We start from the raw sequence: 21301 nt of genomic DNA on the forward strand, positions 1-21301 counted from the left end.
ATTCCAAACCCTCGTTTCTAATGAAATTTCTGGATTGATCAAAAGATCCTTTTAATTGGCTAAAATCCGTTTGAATGAAACTAGATCTCGTGAAATCATATTGACTATTTGATGATACATTCCATACCTTGCTAAAATATCAATCTTTGTTTACCAACCACACATTATCTAATCAAATCCAATTTTCTCTCGATATGCTCCTCAAAATCCGATTCGCGCGAATTCTTCCCCCAACTAGCGAAGAGATCTTGGCAGAGTTGCCACGTGAAATTGAGCACCATTTTGCAAAAAAAATAGCCCGCTTATTTCTCAAAAAGAAATGGAAAACATGCTCAATATCATTTGATTGAGCACCCGTGTAACGTCGCCCTATATTCCAATTCCACGACAGACAATCGATGTGTATCAATGATGTCAAAAGGGCGGTAATAGTATTTGGGGGAGCACAGGAATTGCATAAATACTCCCGGTAGAGTAAATTTTATTTGTCTGTTCTCCAGAGGTTACTGTAGAATTTATAAATATAACAACAAATTGTAACAACAACAAAGGGGAGGGGGGAAAACGATCGGTGTACAAATCAACGAGGGAAAAAAAAACTGTTTTCTAGAAGGAAACAAAAAAAAAAGGCTATGCATTACCCAAGTTACCTCAGTTACAGATGCCTCGAGTCTTCTGCTGCCTAACTTTGCAGGACACTGGACCAAGAAGATCGCGGCGTGCCTTTTGTTTTCATTAAAAGAGTTGGTTTGATATTTACTTCATAATCTTCCAACTGCAAGCTCAAGGAATCGCTGTCGCACAATGTTAGCGCTAATGATTGACCAACAGTTTTTGTATAGTCATCCTGAAGGCTGATGTAGTCAGTAAGTTCTCCTTCAAGATCATCACTCAGATCACGTTGCCCTGGAATAACTACGATTCCAGCTTCAGAAACATTAATCGGAACAGAAGCAAAGTAACGCCCTCTGCTGTTACTATTACTCTGATCTCCAGATCTCTTCCTTTTCTTTCCCTTTTGTTTTTCGGGATGATGAAGCTTGCATCTGGTTCCTTTCGTACAGGTGCCCGTTGCTTGAAAAGTAGGACAGATACAACTGTGCTTCTTCCTACACTGATCATACATGAGCAAGCGAGTATTAGTCTCCGGTCATTTATGCACACAAATTTTTCGAAGAACAGTCAGCAGAGCCTAGAGTACAGAAAAGATTATAATTAAATAAACAAGATTACACTTAGCAGTATTACTCCATTAGGATTAGCAATCCAACACAAACAGTGCAACAGGCTGCAACTGACTAGTCAATATGAAATTCTACTCAATGAACCCAAGTTGACATTAGAACCCTATGGCCTATACCCTACATAAATACAATGAACCACCGGATCATATCCATATTCTGCTAGTTGAAATGGAAATTCATACGCAAAGAAATGGATATTCTAGCAAAATGAGGAACAAATTAAATATTCAATATTATCCAGAAAACAAAATTAATTATGTTGGTTAATACCTCATTCCCATCAGCACAATAACCCTTGAGAAATCCTTCACAAACAGAAGCCTTAGGGTTCACATTGACATGTCTATATGGGCAATTTCGGTTTGTGCATAAGCCTGCCATGAAAGTCGTCAGAATTATAACTTCCTTTGGAAGGAAAAAGACGAATTATATCAAAGATTACTTTCTAATAACCTTGCAGAAAATAAGAACAATCTGGCATTCTCTCTGGTATAACCTGCACAAGTGATTAACTTCAGTTTAGAGACAGGAGTAAATGCAGTAGATAACATTCAATGTCTTGGACTTGCTGCTATAACAAAACCTTATGAGTCAATTTGCAGCTGGGAGTAGAACATAAACCATTCAGGAACTTAGTACAGACAGCAATTTTTGAGGGATCATGAACATAAGGGCATTTCCCACCCTCCTTGTTACATTTCCCAAATCTTGTAAAAAACTGACAATACTTCTGCTTTCGAGCCAACCGTTGCCTGGCAGTATGCAAGCTCCATCTAACTTTTTCATTTGCCAATTTTCGAGTTCGTTTTTTTGGGTCTCTGATAAGCTGATTACCATTTCCAATTCGGACATATCTGTGAAAATTGATTCAGCATAGCAAGATCAATAACACTGCAGGACTTGGCATTATACAAATATTTTCCCTTTGGCTGCTTTTAAGCTAAGACAACCAACACTGACGAAATTCAAAATACTATAGGTATAAAAGCCAGTGCATAATAAGAGGGAACATACTCATCATTTCCAATCACCAATCTCCTAGGAATGTAAGCTCTTTTCACAACCAAGCCCGAATCAGCAGTGGCAGACGACAGGGATTCATCATCTACAAAAAGAATTGTAAGTGAAACATTGTAAGACCAAGTAATAGGATCTATTAACTGCTAGAGAAAAACAGCAGACTTATCCACAGAATATAATGACAAAAGAATGGGAAGCTGAACAGAAATGGAAGAACATTCATAATGGTCAATCCCATATTGGAAACAAAAGAAAGCTTAATGATTCCACACCTCACATTGCATAAACAAGAAATCAACTACAAACAAACTAAATGGTGTGGAGTATTTTACATAAGATAAGCAATAAAAAAATTGAGAACATTTCAAGAATATACAGGCAGGGCATATGTACACAGCCATGACAACATATGGGGTGAGTAATTCCAAATTTTGAACCCATGACCAACAAGTCACAAGGCATCAAGGCTTATATGTTTGGATTTTTCTTTCTGCACCTTTACCATCATATAGACATTAAAATAAAAAAAGGGTAGCCCAGTGCACAAGCATTCCACATTAACGGAGGGTCCAGAAAAGGGTCATACCCAAAGGGTATAATGTACACAGCCTAACCTGTTAATTACATCAGTGGCTGTTTACACGGATTGAACCCGTGACCTTAAGGTCACACAGAGATAACACAACCATTGCTCCAAGGCTCCACTTCTATAGTATAGACATTAAGTTAATCAAAATGAGTCATAATGCTAACAGGTAATTCACTGCAAATGTTCAACTAGGGAACACATCTTTGGGAGAGGAAATAGGTCAGAGTCTTTTAGACATGCCTCGCCTATAATGCTATTTCAAAGGCTATTCATTATTGAAGTTGAAAAGAAACTAGCAAGCATTGCTTAGCTGATGCAATTAAATTTTTTGTTCTAAGGAGCATCCATCATCCTTTCATTCAGTTCTTAATCTATCCCACAATGTTTTTTCATTGTGCTTAGAAGAATCTTGAAAACTGTCATACCACAATTTGTCCTTCAGCAGTCTGAGGCACCGTATTTCCAAATTACGGTTTTCATCATTCATGGCTTCAACAAAAGCCAGACAGCTTAAATATGATTCTTGGTCCCTATAAATATAGGTCATTTTGATTTTAATCTCTCTTTCCACTTCTCTCTTTCTTTTTTTGTGCTTTTAGTCTTCATCATTAATAGCTTCGATCATTATATTTCATTAAAAAATGATTTTAGTTTGTACAAATATAATAAGTGACCTATAAATATCCCTGCAAATGCTTCATTGAGCCTAGGGGCGTATCATGTTTTTGGTGGACTGAAAAGTATGAAAGGACACACAAGGTTCAAGTAAAATGGTTCTCACAGAAATCCTGACCACCTGAAATCCTCTGAAGTGTGCGCCTGGAAGGATCCATTTTGTAGCGAACTGAACCAATACGGAATATACGTTCTACAAAATCAACCCATTACTTTCAGCCAGTAAGGAAAAACAAAGATAAATAGAACACAGAGCATAAATAAGCTTTAATAGCACGTTAAACAAATAGTCTGCAGCTTTATGATATGACAAACTCTCATGGAAAGAATGTTTCCTACTATTTGCATGGGAACCAACGCAAGCTGCACCTTTTTGCTCTCTCTTTTTCCTCTCTACTGCAGCAACAGCAAGTGTGGCCTCCTAAAATGATGATGAGAAACTGTTAAGTTCACTGACTAAGAAAGATCTATTTGCATAAAGTAAAATATACCAAAAGCCAAACTAACCTCATTAGCTTGCTTTGAGTTCTTCTCAATGGATTTGGACCATTTTAAACTAGACCCACCAACACTTAATACCTTGGATTTCCAAAGAGAAAACCCACGGGTTGACCTAGTGTAAACAGTATCCATCTTTCTGAAATGAAGCATTTTCTTACTAAAATAAAACAGAAATCAAAAGTTTGCAATTTTGGGCTGCTGGTTGCACACAACCCAAAGCAGGAGAAACAAAGCAAACATAAATGAAGGAGTATCAAATGCTGAGTACCTAACTGCTGATAAGAAGGTACTATTGGAACATGAAGCAGAATTATGAATGACGCTTCTTAAATATGTTGGTCTTTTCCATGGAAATAACTGAGGCAAAACCCTTTGAGAATGCCATGAATTATGGCCATTTTTAGGTGACTTTTTGCCACATAATGTCCAGACTAATGAGGCTCTTAAAGATTTGAATGATCTCCCAGCAACTGAAAAGGATAAAGTTAAGTCTCAGCTCTAACCATGAATAAAGGGAAATAAAGCTATTATATGGAATAGCACCAACAGCTCAAAATTCCTCAGCCAACAGTGAGTCACAGCAAGGGCTGGGAATGGAGAAATCACTCCACCATAAGCTCAAACGAATAGACTCAAGACATGCAGAGATATAACATAAACACAAGCAAACAACGAAATAAAATAAAAAGCTCTAAAAGTTAGGCTCAGGACATATAGAAAATTGTGAAGCTGATATTGGAAGAAAATGCCATTTATGCATTCATATATAAACATATAAAAGAAGAGATGAACACAAACAGAATTCTTGTAAAACAAGGGACACATTTCTAGCAGGTACAAACTAATGGATAGATGCATATAGCAAGCAGTTCAGTGTACTTTTAAATTATTATATTTTAAACAGCAAACAGTATTCAACTGAATACATGATATGCATCTACTGCAGCCCCAATCCAAAAGTTATATATTTCCCAACGATGGTATGAGATTCAAAAGAGCAAAAATTATATGGATATGAATTAGGCAAAATAATAAGTTCTCCACCTATACCTTTATGTAACTGCCTCTTACTAAGCTTTCTGTTGCAAAGCACCTTACAAGACCCCTGACCATCAGAATCTAGAGTGGCTTTCGGCACTGCAACAGTCTGGTTCATATTCCTAACTAACTGATTTTTGCACCTCTTGTAGTAGCCTTCAGAGAAGGCTGTTTGGGACTTCTCATCACGAGAATTTGAAGTCGCTACCAACTGATTTGTTTTGGGCTTTGTATATACAATTCTCTTGGTGCTGAAAGAAGAAATGTGTCCATCATTTGCTTCAACTTGGTTCTCCAGCTTACTCAGTGGACTACTTTGATTATCAGGAGTTTCGTACTGATTTGAATCATCTTTGGAAGAGTTTGGTGTATCATTGATATCTATCAGTTTTCTAGGATCTGATGCATTTTCATAGCAACCACTGGAAGGAGGTTCTACCAATGGGGAAGATATATTTTCCTCTGATAATGTGCCAATGGATAGTGAAGGTTTTCTCTGACTCTGCTGAGGGACCTCTGCTACTCCTGTTTTCAAGGTCAGTTGATCTGACACATCAATCCTGCTCCCAGATCTGGTACTCTTTGATAATTCATCTAAGCTCAAAGGTGACTTATTTACAGAAGAGATCTGAGTAAAAGAAACTGTAGTAGGCTGTCTTACAAGACTGTTACCTTTACGAATGTAAGAGGTATTCTGAAAGTTTCCTTTCCTATCTAGAATTTGCCTTTTGGGAAGAAATTTTCCTGGCGAAAGCTTGTTTCCAGGTAAAGAACCTTGAGAATTATTACCAGAACGTCGCCAAGTTCGAGGATTTGAGAGATGGGTTGAAGAGGCAGATGTCTTTGAATTTGACTTTGAAATGATGAACGAACGACCCTTTTGAGTTTTTGGCATGGCACCTCCAAGGGTATTTTTGCTCCCATTTTCTGAAAAATAAGAAACTGGACCATTATTTGAAACCTTGGAGTTGACTTGGGATGATTGTCGCATTAGATTCCTCTCAACTGGGTTACTATGCCCAGTTGCATTAGCTGACTTCATAATCTTATTAGTATGCTGTATTGGTGAAGTACAAGTAGGCAAATCAGAACCATGTTCAACTGCAGATATATCCCCACAATTGTTTTCATCTTGGATTGATGTACAATTTAAATTCCCTCTCTCAGGTGCTTCCGATATCCCTTGAGAACACACATCTGATGGTGCTTCAGGTGCATCCTCCTCCAAATCACCATCGGAAGGATGGGACACAATGCTCTGTTGATGAATTAAACTGTCCTTCATATCTCCCTTATTATATCCAGACGCCAAAATGTCAGTTTGCATTTGAGTGCCATTTTCTTTGCATTCACCATCCAACAATGGGAACTGAATGTCCAAGTCCTCACGAAGTGAATAAGATGCAAAATCTGAGTTCTTTAATTCAAAATGGTCAGAACTCATGGTTTCATTATTTGCATATCTAGCGTCACAAGAACCTCCAACAAAATTGTCAGACAATTTCCTACTATCCTCTGAACATGACAATGATTGTGCACTAAACAGAACATCCATGCTTGACAATGCAACTTCTTTTTCGGGTGCTTGTTTATCACTGAAAGAAACAGGAAAATCCGCACAAGATTTGGATACCACAACTGCATCACTCAACTCAGAGGTAGTCGTGACTTTGATCCCTTTAGATAATAGTGAAAGATAATTTGCATCATCAATCTCATTATCTCTAACACAAAGCTCAGCCTCTGAAAGCTCCTTTTTCCCATGTAAAGTAATGATCCCATTCAAGCACGATTCCAGGTTAGAACCTAAGCTTTGAACAGATTGATCCAAAACTTCTGAACAACATGCATCCTTCACCTTCACACTTGAGGCAGTATCCCAATCATTTGCATGGCTAACTGAATTTACAGGTTTTGGAGAAATTCCCTCCATCTTTGAGTGCAAAAACTTTGAATGAGTCCTAGCTTTTCTCTTTTTCATATTGTTTATATCCCCTTCACCAAATCCAACAGAAAGATTAGAACTTGAAAATGGCTCTTCCTTGCCACAATTCTCAGAAGATATGGCAGCGTAACTGGGGGAAACATCCTTCACAGCATCATTAGTGATGTCAGAACACTGACCAGCGGTACCATCTTCTAAATTGACCAGTCCACTATAAGAACCCTGTGTCACAGCAATAGCATTTTGTATGCAATCTGTACCAGAGTGAATCTTAATTTTTCCTGAATTTGAAGGGGCAGACATTGCGCTGCTTGATGCAGGGTTGATCACGTCTGGATTTTCTTCCAAAATAGCATACTTGGTGATAATAGTAGGGACCATAAGTCCAAAACCAGATTCACCAGTAAGACCACATTCAGTAACTGTAAGCTTCTCTTTAGATCCTTTAAGATCACCAGAAATTAGGCCATAAACGCTACTAGCAGAGTTATATGTATTAGTGTGATCTGACTTACCAATATTGTCAGCTGAACTAAGAACGCTGTCATCTACTACATCTATAACAAACCCATTCTGTGGACATCTTACATTTGAATAATTCTCACATGATTGAGACTCTTGATTCTGACATAGCTGTTTAATATCACAACCCACATCATTGATTTTGGAAGTACTTCCATTTAATAATTCAGGAACCATGTTAGTATCTGGCATTCTACGCAAGTCATGGACAGAATTATTTGCATCTAAACACTCAGAATCAATCTTTTTAGCTTCACCAGTAGAAGCACAAGATTGAGAATTTGGAATGTTAAGGCCACTTTCAAACCTGGCGGCTCCTTTCTGAGTATCTGAATCTTCATCAGTTTCACATTCTCGTGACCTGGAATGTGGCCCCAAACTCAGCAGGGTTAGATCTCCATTTCTATCTTCAAGCAATTGATTCCGATCCTTTGATAAATTGTATGAACTATGGCCAGGCATTGACATCTTGTCTACAGTGATGTTTTTCTGCTCCAGACAAGGTTCAACTTTGTTGGGAACAGAGACAGATGAAGAACTAGGTATGACTCGATCAGGTTGCACACATCCATGAACCTTATTCACTGATCGTGAATTTGACATTGTAGATTTTGGATTTCCAACAACTTTCTTCACTACTCTCTTGACAACTTTTTTCTTCTTGACAACCCTTGGGGAGGACTTACCAGAGTGAATTTTGGTACTTCCACCTGCAACCTCATTTTTCACACTATCAGTCTCACGGGTGCAAGGTTGAGAACAAGGATTAACAACATTATTCTGTAAGCTTAAATCATTCACAGATCCAGAGCAGTCATTCACTTTGCATGATGAGCTATTCAAAGTTACAACATCCCTAGATACTTTTGCAGCTTCCAAACCAGAACAATCACTATCGGATACTGAAACCTTTTTTCTCTTTTCTGAGGGAGTTAAATCAGCATCAGAGACAGAATTCATATTTGTATCAGTAACAACAGTCGAAGTCGAAGCGGTCACAATAGCCTTCGCAACCAGGGAATTTGATTCAAAAGAGATATCAAGTTCCACAGGACTTCCTTCCCTTTCTTCTTGTTTCATCCCATGACCTACATGCCCACACTGCTCCTTGCCCCTGAAATCATTAGTGTTAGACTCAGCAGAATAACCAGCATTCCGTAATTGTTCAATCTCACGATTCCTATAACTTGGTTTTGCATTCTGGATCCTAAGAAGAGCACTCTTCTTTTGAACCTGTTTCTTTAGAGAAGGTCGCCATAATTCATGACCAAACTCCCTGTTGTTCCCTCTGCCACTATATCTACCCGATTCCCATCCATATTCCTCACGCGTCCCAACGCGAAAATCATCATCAACATTCTTAGCAAAACCAATCTCGCCGGTCCCCAATTCGAACCGTGAATCAGGCAACTCCTTAGGTCCCCTCCTCTCATTCAACCACCTCTTGCCTTCGCCATGCCCATCTCTTCTTCCAACCCTGGGAATCTTATCCTCGAATTCCACACTATACCCGCGAACATACCCCCCGGGTTTCAAATCAATATTAATCTCCCTTGACATCGCCGGTGGCGCCCTGCCGAAGCCTCCGTTGGGCAAGTCGTGTCTGGGTGGCAAATCCCCAACGCCGCGGCGGTGGTAATTGTGGTAATTAGCATCATTACCGCTGCCGCAACCAAACTCCTCATCCTTCCTAGGGTTACCCTCATACTCATACTCAAGTCTCCACCTGGAGCGATCGGGATCGTATCGAATCTTTTCGGCCGGATATGCCGAGGGCGGCAGCGAGACCCCTTCACGGTGTTGGCGCAATTCACTGTCAAGATCAACGGGGGTATAATTCCTCGGAAGGAGACAGTCGGGAGCGATCCTACGGCCAGGGTTAGGGTCCCAGCGTGTTTCAGTGTCGAAACGAGGAAAATTGCGGCGGGGGAAAGGATCGCCCGGGAGGATTCGGCTGGCAATCCTGGGGGATTGGGAAAATGGCTGATTGTGGTTGTTGGAGATTGGGTGTTCTTCTTGGAAGGGACGATTAGGGTAGTTAGGGGAATTGAATTGGGGGAATTGGTTTTGATGGGATGGCGGGTGGTTGTTATTGGGGGCATAAGGAGGCGGAGGAGGAGGTGTGCGGATGGTGCGATAGCGGAGGGGTTGTGCTTGGGGAGGAGGGGCTGGCGGAGTGGGGAGGGACGGGGGCGGAGGGGGCGGCGGAGGGAGGTGGCTGTGGTTGTGATGAGGAGGGGGAGGGGCGTACCTAGTGTGGTTGGTGTTGTTGTCGTCGTTGTTGTGATCATGGTGGCTGTGGTGGTGGTGGTGGACGTAGTGGGAGTGGTGTTGGTCCATGACAGTTGATAAAGGATGGTAGTGGTACTCTGCGACCAAGTGGGGGATTGGTGGCGGCGGAGATTGGATCGATATCACCCTGCGTGTGTTAGTTAACTTGCAAGGCTCTCCTTTGCTGGATCCAACAACGGCGTTTCCGTGATTTTTGTTTGGAATTGTCGCTCCGGCTGCTTCGGCTGCTTCAGAGTGAATAATTATACAGTAGCCCCACACATCTAAATCTTTTGGCAATTAAATTCAATGAAATTGACTCAAATCTAACAAAACTTGATGTGCGTTCAAAATCAAGCCGTGTTTTTTTATTTCGTATTTTTCCCGTATGCCTCCTTCTATTAATGTTACTATTTCTATTTTTTTTCTCTTCTTTTTCATATATTATTATAGTTATTTTTTTTTAATTTTTATAATTTTTTTGTTTTATTTTTTAAAAAAGAATAAAACAAAAAATATAAAAGAATGAAATAAATAAGAATAAATAAAAAAATAAAAGATGAGATAAAAAATGAAAAAGATTTTTAAATGGTACATAATTTATAAAAAAAAAATAGTACTAAAATTCTTTAATAATAGCACATAATTTTTTTATTTTGACAAAATATAGAAATATTTTTTTAATTTTGTACTTTTTTATCTTATTATTCTTCTTCGTTTCTTTCTTCTTTTCTTTTCTCTTTTGCTCTTATTTTTTCTTTTAAGAACATTATTTCTTATATTAGCCTTGAATGAACATGTCTATATCATATTATAATCTTATTTAGTTGAATAAATATAAGTTTACATTTATTGGATTGAATTTTTGTTAAAAATATAAATAGTACCAAAATTTGTTTAAAATAAATTGCATACTAAAAGAGCACGTTAACTCTATAAAATGAAATAAGATAGTACCAAAATTACTTAAAATTGACACTAAAAATTTAATAACACGACATAAAAAATATTAAATCTTTCTAAACAAAATTACACATTCAGTGAATTGAATGCTTATCTTATATATAAAATAATACAAAAATCTAAAAAATAACACTGAAATGTCTTCACTCTTGAAATTTTCAACTAAATGATGTGATAAAATTAAACTCATTTCATGAATACTTGAGTTACAGATTCACAAATTTTAATAAAAAAAATAAGTGAAAGAATTTGTATATAATATCGCAAAATTAAGCATAACACAATAATTCTTCTTTTAAGAAAAGGATGACGTATCTGAAATATAAAATAATACAATAATTTTTTAATTTTGACAATAAAATTTTATTACAAAACACAAAAATTTCTTCTTTAATATTGTATTTTTTTTTCTTTTTATTATTCTTCTTTCTTGCTTTTTTGTTGCTCTTAATTCGTCTTTTAGGAGCATTACTTCTTATATTAGATTTGAATGAACATGTCTGTACTGTATTGCAATCTTATTTAGTTGAATGAATGTAGGTTCACACTTATTTGAGTTGAATTCTTGTTAGAAACAAAAATAACACCAAAATATGTTGACTCTAATACCGAAATGTCTTTACTCCAATACTAAAATTTTCAACTAAATAATGTGATAGAATTAAGAATTTATTTTATGAAAACTTGAGTTGCAAATTTACAAATTTTAATAGAAAAGAAATAAATAAAAATTTTGTAGATAACACAGTGAAATTAAATATAACAAGTACGAAAATTTGACAATAACAATAACGATAATGATGCTAACGATAATGATATCGACAAGGATAACGACGATATGTATAAGAAGATGATGACGAGGATAACAATAATGATGATGATCATGTTGATGATGATGATAGAAGAGGAGGTGAAAAAGAAGAGAGGAGAAAAATTCAAATGTGAAAAGAAGGAGGAAGACGAGATAGTGGTGGTGACGACGACCATAACAAAAGAGAAAGATGAGGAAAAAAAGTAGAAGAAAAAGTAGCAATAATAATGGTGTAAAGAAGAAGAAGAAGAAGAAGAAGAAGAAGAAGAAGAAGAAGAAGAAGCGTGAGTAGATTTGAAATACTTTATAACAACTTGGTTGGATCTGGTAAAGTATTTTGCTTGGTTGCAGAATTTTATTAATTATTAGGGTTAAGTACTTTTTTCGTCCTTAAGGTTTGTGGTGAAAATCAAATTCATCCTCGACCTTTTTTGTTATTAAAATTATCCTCAACGTTACAAAACGTTATAAAATCGTCCTTTTCTACTTCAATTTTATTGTTTTCACCAAACTACCCTTAACAATTAATAAAAATAATAAAAATAATATTATAAAATAAAAACAAAAACACCCCACCCCAACCCCACACCCCACCCCCAGTACTTCACCCTCATCCCCAATCTCAATTTCTGAGTTCCCTCCCCATCCCCTTCCTCTTAATCTACACTCATCCCCAATCTCAATTTCTGAGTTCTCTCCCCATTCCCTTCCTCCTAATCTCTTCGAATCCAAGAACACTCGTTCTTCTCTCACATGGTGCTGCTGCCTCCAATCCTCTCAAATCTCGGTTTTCGCGAGCTAGCAACAACGGCGCTCTCGCTCTCTGACACTGCCACCACTGCTTCCACCACCTGAACCGGTCCATCCACTATCTTCGCTCCCTCTGACTCCTCCTTCTGCACATGCTTCTCTTGCTCCGGTCCCAACCTTACTCAGCGAGAACATGCCAAGCGGAAAAATTGTCAAAAACACGATCTTTCTTCAAAATCAAGCAAGCCATTTATACAGAAACAGACAACAACATGCAAAACCCTAGAAGCTTCAACCATCAAGGAAATGCCAAAAAAGAAGAAACCAAAAATCATAGTGACAAAAAGTATAGAAATACGAAAGGTTTCAAGCTTTCCAAACATCCACTCAAGTAAAATCCCTACTTTACTAGGAAATAGAACAAATACAAACAAAGAAAAAAAAGATGAACCAACCTGAAAAAGGAGAAGAGTACGGAAGGAAGTTGAAGACGAAGAAATTAGGAATTGTCGTCGAAAGCAAAGAAAGCACCTACGATCACCAAACAATGTCGCAAGGAGAAACGCGAAAATGCAAATGACAGGTGAAAACAGAAAAGTGAGAAAGAAAAGGGGAAGTTACAAAAAAGAGGAAAAACCGTTTCTGTGTGTAAAGTTCAAAATAAAAGAAGCAAGAGAAACGGGGCATTAAAAACCAATTAATGAGGGCATTAAAATCCTCACGCATTTCCAAGGCTAGGACGCTAATACAAAAGCGCGCGCTTTCAGAGGAAACGAAAGAAGAAACGTTCTGCATTCAAAAAAGGAATTCTACAAAGATAAAATCGACAAATTGCTCGAGTTTGGCTTCACCCGAGAAGGTTCGAAGTCTTAAAATTAAGACTCGACCTCCAAAGTAAAAACCGAGCTCGAGCAGGGGCACTGTTCATACCCCGGGTCAAGTTGTCTGACCCGGGATGTCTGGCGATAAAGCGACCGACCTCTTCAGGTCAGGCTATCCGACCTCATCTCAAAGAACTCGGCTAAATTGACAGGAAAGCTCAGAAAAGGGCCCAAATGGAGGAACACGACCCAAATCCAGAGGCAGTACAAGCCTACAGAGAGAAGGGCGGTTCCCTTGAAGATAAGATGGCCTCACTTAAAGATAAGATAAGATAACTAACTTATCTTATCTAAGAAGGTCGCTCTACACCATTATAAATACACTGGAGCACCCAGGTATAACTCATACTCTGATTCTAGTAAAAACATGTTTAATACCCTTGCTAACTTAAGCATCGGAGTCCCTTGTAGGTACCCCCCACCCTCCGGTGACGAAGGATCAGCACCACCACCAAGTCTAACAAGTCGGACATCACAGTTTCGATCAGTACAGAAGATCTCATTCGAGATCGACCTACAGTTTCAGGTAACCCTCGGAACAGTTACAGAGGGAGATCCTTGAGTTTTAAACACAAGGTAGTCCTCATTCAATTGAAGGATCAACTCTCCTCTGTCCACATCAATAATAGCTTTTGCTGTGGCTAGGAAGGGTCTTCCAAGGATGATGGATTCATCCTCATCCTTCCCAATGTCTAGGATTATAAAATCAGCAGGGATGTAAAGGCCTTTGACATTTACTAGCACGTCCTCTACCTGTCCATAAGCCTTTTTCATGGATTTGTCTGCCATCTCTAATGAGAATATGGCAGCATGCACCTCAAAGATTCCCAGTTTTTCCATTACAGAGAGTGGCATTAAATTTATGGCTGACCCCAGGTCACACAAAGCCTTCTTAAAGGTCATGGTGCCTATGGTACATGGAATTAGGAATTTACCATAATCCTATTTCTTTTGAGGTAAAGTGTGCTGAACCTAGGTATTCAATTCATTAATGAGCAATGGGGGCTCATCCTCCCAAGTCTCATTACCAAATAGCTTGGCATTCAACTTCATGATTGCTCCTAAATACTGGGCAACTTGCCCTTCAACAATGTCTTCATCTTCTTCAGAAGATGAATAGTCATCAGAGCTCATGAATGGTAAAAAGAGATTCAATGGAATCTCTATGGTCTCTGTATGAGTCTCAGATTTCTTTGGTTCCTCAAAGAGGAACTCCTTATTGGTAAGTGAACGTCCCAAGCGATCTTCCTCACTAGAAATCACTGCCTTTTCACTCTCTCCAGGTTCGGCCATGTTACTCACAGTTATGGCCTTGCACTCTCTTTTGGAATTTTCTTCTGTATTGCTTGGGAGAGTACTAGGAGGAGTTTCAGTAACTCTTTTACTCAGCTGGCCCACTTGTGCCTCCAAATATCTAATGGAGGACCTTGTTTCATTCATGAAACTTATAGTGGCCTTAGATAGATCAGAGACTATGTTTGCTAAGCTAGAGGAGCTCTACTCAGAATGCTCTGTCTATTGCTGAGAAGATGATGGAAAAGGCTTGCTATTGCTAAACCTATTTCTTCCACCATTATTAAAGCCTTGTTGAGGCTTTTGTTGATCCTTCCATGAGAAATTTGGATGATTTCTCCATGAAGTATTATAGGTGTTTCCATAGGCTTCACCCATGTAATTCACCTTTACCATTGCAGGGTTCTCAGGATCATAAACTTCTTCTTCAAAAGATGCTTCTTTAGTACTGTTGGATGCATTTTGTAATCCATTCAGACTCTGAGAAATCATATTGACTTGCTGAGTCAAATTTTGTTCTGAGCCAATATGGCATTCAAAGCATCAATTTCAAGAACTCCCTTCCTCTGAGGCATCCCACTACTCACAGGATTCCTTTCAAAAGTGTACATGAACTGGTTATTTGCAACTATGTCAATGAGTTCCTGAGCTTCTGCAAGCGTTATCTTCAAGTGAATAAATCCACCTGCAGAATGGTCCAATGACATCTTAGACAATTCAGACAGACCATCATAGAATATATCCAGGATGGTCTATTCTAAGAGCATGTTAGAAGGACAATTTTTGGTCAGTTGCTTGTATCCCAAGCTTCATAGAGGGATTCACCTTCTTTCTATCTGAAGGTTTGAACATCCACTCTGAGCTTGCTCAGCTTTTGAGAAGGAAAGAACTTGGCTAAGAAAGTCGTGACCAACTTATCCCAAGAGTTTAGGCTATCTCTAGGTTGAGAGTCCAACCATGTCCTAGCTCTTTCTCTTACAGCAAAAGGGAAAAGCATAAGCTTATAGACCTTGGGATCAACTCCGTTGGTCTTAACAGTATCACAGATCTGTAAGAATTCAGTTAAGAACTGAAAAAGATCTTCTGATGGAAGTCCATAAAACTTGCAATTCTGTTGCATCAGAGAAACTAATTGAGACTTTAGCTCAAAGTTGTTTGCTCCAATGGCAGGGATTGAGATGCTTCTTCCATGTAATTTGGAATTTGATGCAGTAAAGTCACCAAGTATCTTCCTTGCACCTCCACCATTGTTATTGGTTTCGGCCATCTCTACTTCTTTTTCAAAAATTTCAGTAAAGTCCTCTTTAGAGTGTTGTGTTTTAGCTTCTCTTAGCTTCCTCTTCAGAGTCTTTTCAGGTTCCGGATCAGCTTCAACAAGAATGTTCTTATCCTTGCTCCTGCTCATGTGAAAAAGAAAAGAACAACAAAGAAGAGAAATCCTCTATGTTACAGTATAGAGATTCCTATATGTGAGTAGAAGAAGATAAGAATAGGAGAAGGAGAAGAGAAGAATTTGAACATAGAGAGGAAGACAGGGTTCGAATTATAAGAAGAAGAGAAGAATGTTAGTGATTAAATAAATAAATAGAAAGAGATGAGAGAGTGAGTTTTCGAAAATAATTAAGAAGAAAAGGAAAATATTTTTGTTTTTATTTTAAAATATAGTTAGAGTTCGAAAATTAAGAGAAGAAATAAAATTAAAATTAAAATTTGAAACAATTAGTTAATTAGAAGAATTTTGAAAAAAAGGAAGGTGATTTTCGAAAATTAGAGAGAGAAAACTGGTTAGGTGGTTTTGAAAAAGATAAGAATTTTAAAACAAACAAAAAGTCAATTAGTTGGTTGAAAAGGATTTGAAAATTAATTTTGAAAAGATAAGAAGTTAGAAAAGATCTTGAAATTAAAGTTTGAAAAAGGTATGATTTGGAAAAGATATGTTTAAAAAGATATGATTGAAAATTATTTTGAAAAAGAAATTTAGAAAGATTTGATTTTTAAAATTAAAATTGATTACTTGACTAACAAGAAACTAAAAGATATGATTCTAGAATTTAAAGATTGAACCTTTCTTAACAAGAAAGTAACAAACTTCAAATTTTTGAATCAATCACATTAATTGTTAGTAAAGTTTTCAAAAATTATGAAATAAAATTAAGAAAAAGATTTTGAAAATCAATTTTTAAAATTTTCGAAAATAAATAAAAAATGAAAAGATTTGATTTTTGAAAAAGATTTTGAAAAGATAGTGTTCCGAGGGTTACCTGAAACTGTAGGTCGATCTCGAACGAGATCTTCTGTGCTGGTCGGAGCCGACGTGTCCGGCAGGTGTATAGCGGTCGGAGCTGGTGTGTCCAACTTGTTAGACTTGGTGATGGTGCTGATCCTTCGTCCCCGGAGGGTGGGGGTTACCTGCAAGGGACTCCGATGCTTAAGTTAGTAAAGGTATTAAGCAGGTATTGAGTAGAATCAGAGTATGAGTTATACCTGGGTGCTCCAGTGTATTTATAATGGTGAGATGTGACCTTCTGTGGATAAGATAAGTTAGTTATCTTATCTTATCTTTATCTTATCTTGAGATGAGGTCATCTTATCTTCAAGGGAACCGCCCTTCTCCCTGTAGGCTTGGGCTGCCTTGGATTTGGGACGTGTTCCTCTATTTGGGACCTTTGTTTGGGCTTTTCTGTGACTTGGCCGAGCTCTTTGAGAAGAGGTTGGGTTGTCCTGACCTAAAGAGGTCGGTCGCTTTGTCTGTCGAACATCCCGGGTCGGACAGCTCGACCCAGGGTATGAACAGTGCCCCTGCTTGAGCTCGGACTTCCTTGAGGTCGAGTCTTTGACTTCGGTCCTTCTTTGGTGAAGCCGAACTCAAGCATTTTGTCGATTCCTTTGTAGCAGCTTTTGAATGTAGAACGTTTTCCTCTAAAAGCGCGCGTTTTTATATCAGCACTTTTTTTTGGGAACGCGAGAGGGTTTTAATATCTGCATTTAATTGGCATTAATTGCTCCGTTTTCTCTTGGTCTTTTATTTTGAATTTCTCACTCAAAAAATGGTTTCTCTTCTTCACTCTTTCTTCGTAACTTCTCCCTTTACTCTCTTATTTTCTGTTTCTTTCGTAGTTTCTCCCACCTGTTCTGTCGCTGCTTTCTATGGAAGAGGGTGATCTCCAGCTTTTCTCCTTCGCAGCTCTCTGCTTTCGAGGGGTGGCTTTTCTTCTGTCCTTCGGCTTTCTTTGGAGGTTTTCTTCTACTTTCTCCAGGTTCGATTTTTCTTTCTTCTATTTCCTTATATATGGAAAGTTTGCATTTTGCTCAGAGGAAGTCTTTTGGGTCTTTCTGCTTTTACCATGCCTGATTGTTGCGTGCTCTGGAATTTCTTCGTTTTTGGTGCGAATCTTTTTTCTTGTTGCTTGAATATTTTTCTTTTAGGATTTTTGCATGTTGTCGCCATTTCTGCTTGTGCCTTTGGTGATGGTTCTTTGCTTGATTCCAAAAAAAAGGTTTGCGTCTTTGCTGTTTTTTTGTTTGGCATTTTTGGTGTTTTGATAATGCCTTTTGCTGATAAACTGTAGAAGCAATGCTTTTTGCTGATAAACTGTAGAAAGGTGGTGATTTTGTGTTTTTACTTCCTTTGAGAATTTATTTTCTTTTTTATGAGTGCCGGGACGTAAGCTGTAGAAATAGCTTGAAAACATTGCTTTGTTATTGCCTCAAAGGGATGCCCCAGGACTTTTTGGCTTGAGTCTTGGGGTTTTCCTTTTCTGTTTATCCGCCCATCGAGATGTTTTGCCCCTCGTCCGAGATGTTTTTAAGTAATCCGTTCTTCTTTTCTTTTTGTAGGATTTAGTTGGCCTCATGTCTTCCCGAAATAATGTTGTAGAGATGCCTTCCCATGTTCCTGAGGGGCCGATTGGGTGGACTCGATGGTTCTTATGTGTGTCTCTCTGGTTGATTCTGAGTTTTGCGCGCAGCTTAGGCAGTTTTACAGTGTCTGTAGTAATCCTGGCGATGAGAAGAACTATGAGCTTGTCCCTCCCTCTTCTGACGAGAGAGTTTGCTTCTCTACTCGGGTTGTTGACGATCGCCCTTTTTTCTATGTTTATGACTTTTTCTTTGGTCAGCTGGGTATCACCCTTCCTTTTACTAAATTTGAAACCGACCTGTTATGGTCCTGTAATGTCGCCCCCTCTCAACTTCACCCTAATTCCTGGGGTTTCATAAAAATCTTTCAATTGTTGTGCAATGGCTTTGGTATCCCTGCCTCACAATCTCTCTTTTTATATCTATTTGTCTTGACTAAGCCTGGAGTGGTAAAAAAGAAGGCAGCTTGGGTCTCCTTTCGATCTACCCAGGGAAAGAAGGTTTTTTCCATGTTTGACGAGTCATTCCATGATTTTAGAAACTACTTTTTCAAGGTCCGAGCTGTTGAAGGAGCTCGGCCCTTCTTTCTGGATGAAAATGACGAGCCTGCTTTTCCCTTAGAATGGCAAAAAGATGTGAGGGTGTCCCAATATACGTGAGAAATGTTGGATGAGACTGAGCGGGCCTTTGCGACTGTCTTGGAAGAACACTGGGGTCAACCTCCCCATCTCGACACAAAGAAATTTCTAACCAATCCCTCTCTTCTTCAAACTGAGCTGGGTATTTTGTGTTTCCTTTTTTATCTGTTCTATATTACTCGTAACTGTCTTTTCCGACTTGTAGCTTAATTTCTGTTTTATTTGCAGAGGCGATGAAGAATAATGAATCCATGAAAGCTTTTAAAAGAGCGCAGAGGGCGACTGCTGCCAAAAACATCTTGGCCAAGGCGGCAGGGGAAGGATCCTCTCAAGTGCATGTGAAGCCATCTGTGTCGAGTTCCCTTGGGGTGAAGAAGGTGATCCTTACTCCCCGAGTTCGTCTGGTGGATCCTCACCCTACTTCTGCTGCTCCTTCTGTTGCTCCTCCCAATAAAAAACAAAAAACAGCTGAGCCTTTCGACCTCAATGCTTCCAACTTTAATGCCATTGAATTTGTGGATCAGTAAATCGGTCCCTATGGTACCCTCTCCATGGACGATGTGTCCATCCTCCATCATTTGGAGTTTATGGCCCGAAACACGTATAGATGGCGTATATGGCGGCTGCTATATACAGAACTGCTCAGAATCTTCCTCTCCATGCTACCAAAGCATTTATGGAGGAGGCAAAGCAGGAGTTTGACCGGATGAAGGGGCTGAAGGAGGAACTTGAATTAAAGGTGACCAAGTTGGAGAAGGATCTAGAGAATGAAAAGGCGAGTTTCCTTTCACTGGCAGCTTCTTTGAGGTTGGCCGAGGACACAGCCCTGATGCATAAGGAGAGTTACGTTACGACTTATCGGGAGGTGATGCATCTGAGGGGGGAGTTGGACAATGCCTGGGAAGATTATTCTGAGCTCCAAGGTCATCTTGTTGGCAGCGTGACTGTTGATTATGAGAACTTGAAGGAGCAAGTTCGAGTCATTACTCCTGAGGCCGATCTCGCCCTTTTCAGCCTGGACAACGTTGTCAGGGATGGCAAGATTGTCCCTGATAACGAGGGTGATGATGATGCTGATCCTCCCCCTGTGTCCTTTGCCAAAGTGTCTACTTCTTCTGCTCCTCCGGTTGCACTTGATTCGGATTGCCAGGTTCTGAACCAGAAGGATGGAACTATAGATGCTATGCCTATTCAGACTCGCCCTCCTTCTCCTTGTCCCGAGGCTGCCAAGAAGGCTCATGATGCTTGCTGATCTCTTTTTGGATATTTATGTAGCTGGCCCGGCTTGTGGGCTTTTTAAAACTTTGTTTATTTTGCTGACGGTCTTTAGTTTGCTTGTTTTAGCAACTTCTATTTTGAAAAACAAAAGTAGTTTGCTATCTTTAGTAGGTGTTGATGGCCGCCGAGGCTTTTTTAACTTTGTAGATTATATCAAGGTTTTTGACTTTGTTTTCTCTTCTCCTTTGAGTTTGTGTCTATGTGGGTACGACTTGTTTCTCTGTTTTCTCGCCTTTGTACACATTTTTGACGCTCCGTAACCGATTCTTTTGCGTTGGTCCCTTCTAAGTTATTTCTGTAATCCCCTTTCTTGGACCTTTGTCAGGTCAGGGATTACTTTTTATAACTTTGTTTTCGTAGGAAACCGACTTCATTAGGTCGATCTCTTTCTAAGTTATTTTTGTAATCCTCTTTCTTGGACCTTTGTCAGGTCTCTTTCAGGGATTACTTTTTATAACTTTGTTTTCGTAGGAAACCGACTTCATTAGGTCGATCTCTTCTTAAGTTATTTTTGTAATCCTCTTTCTTGGACCTTTGTCAGGTCTCTTTCAGGGATTACTTTTATAACTTTGTTTTGTAGGAAATCGACTTCGTTAGGTCGATCTCTTCTTAAGTTATTTTTGTAATCCTCTTTCTTGGACCTTTGTCAGGTCTCTTTCAGGGATTACTTTTATAACTTTGTTTTGTAGGAAACCGACTTCGTTAGGTCGATCTCTTCTTAAGTTAAAGTAATCCTCTTTAATAGGGTTGGCCAGACCTCTTTCCAGGGTTTACTTATAACTTGGGTTGACTTGGTCCGACTTCTGAACGTCGGCCAGTCTTTAAGTTATTATTTTAGCTATCCGTAAGGCCTCGTCAGGCTCTTTTTTGTATTGCTTTCGATAACTTCTTACATTATTCTATGTTCATCTTTGCCAATTTGTAGAAAGTGGTTGGCATCTTTAGATCGTCTTTTGGGTGAATCACGTTTTCACCTTTATCGGACGGTTATCTTTATCGTGATCGTGCAGTGAAATTGTTTTTC

General features: G+C 38.8%; 1 protein-coding gene across 23 annotated transcripts; it reads right to left on the reverse strand.

Moving 5' to 3' along the window:
* Positions 1–452: 452 nt before the first annotated feature.
* Positions 453–10176, reverse strand: LOC112706494 (uncharacterized). Of its 23 annotated transcripts, none has more exons than XM_072200867.1 (10): positions 5080–10176; positions 4298–4499; positions 4036–4141; positions 3898–3949; positions 3650–3721; positions 2259–2349; positions 1828–2098; positions 1698–1740; positions 1515–1618; positions 453–1114 (listed from the first exon to the last, which is right to left on the reverse strand). In XM_072200867.1, the coding sequence occupies exons 1-10, from the start codon at positions 9872–9874 to the stop codon at positions 683–685; spliced, it is 6168 nt and encodes a 2055-aa protein (XP_072056968.1). In that variant the 5' UTR covers positions 9875–10176; the 3' UTR covers positions 453–682. The 23 variants fall into 23 exon arrangements, with proteins under 23 accessions (XP_072056968.1, XP_072056967.1, XP_072056975.1 ...); XM_072200866.1 differs by having other exon boundaries at positions 3635–3721; XM_072200874.1 differs by having other exon boundaries at positions 453–1109; positions 3868–3949.
* Between the last annotated feature and the right edge of the window lie 11125 nt (positions 10177–21301).

This window comes from Arachis hypogaea, chromosome 8 (genome assembly GCF_003086295.3).
Source record: "Arachis hypogaea cultivar Tifrunner chromosome 8, arahy.Tifrunner.gnm2.J5K5, whole genome shotgun sequence".
Classification (NCBI taxonomy): Eukaryota; Viridiplantae; Streptophyta; class Magnoliopsida; order Fabales; family Fabaceae; genus Arachis; species Arachis hypogaea.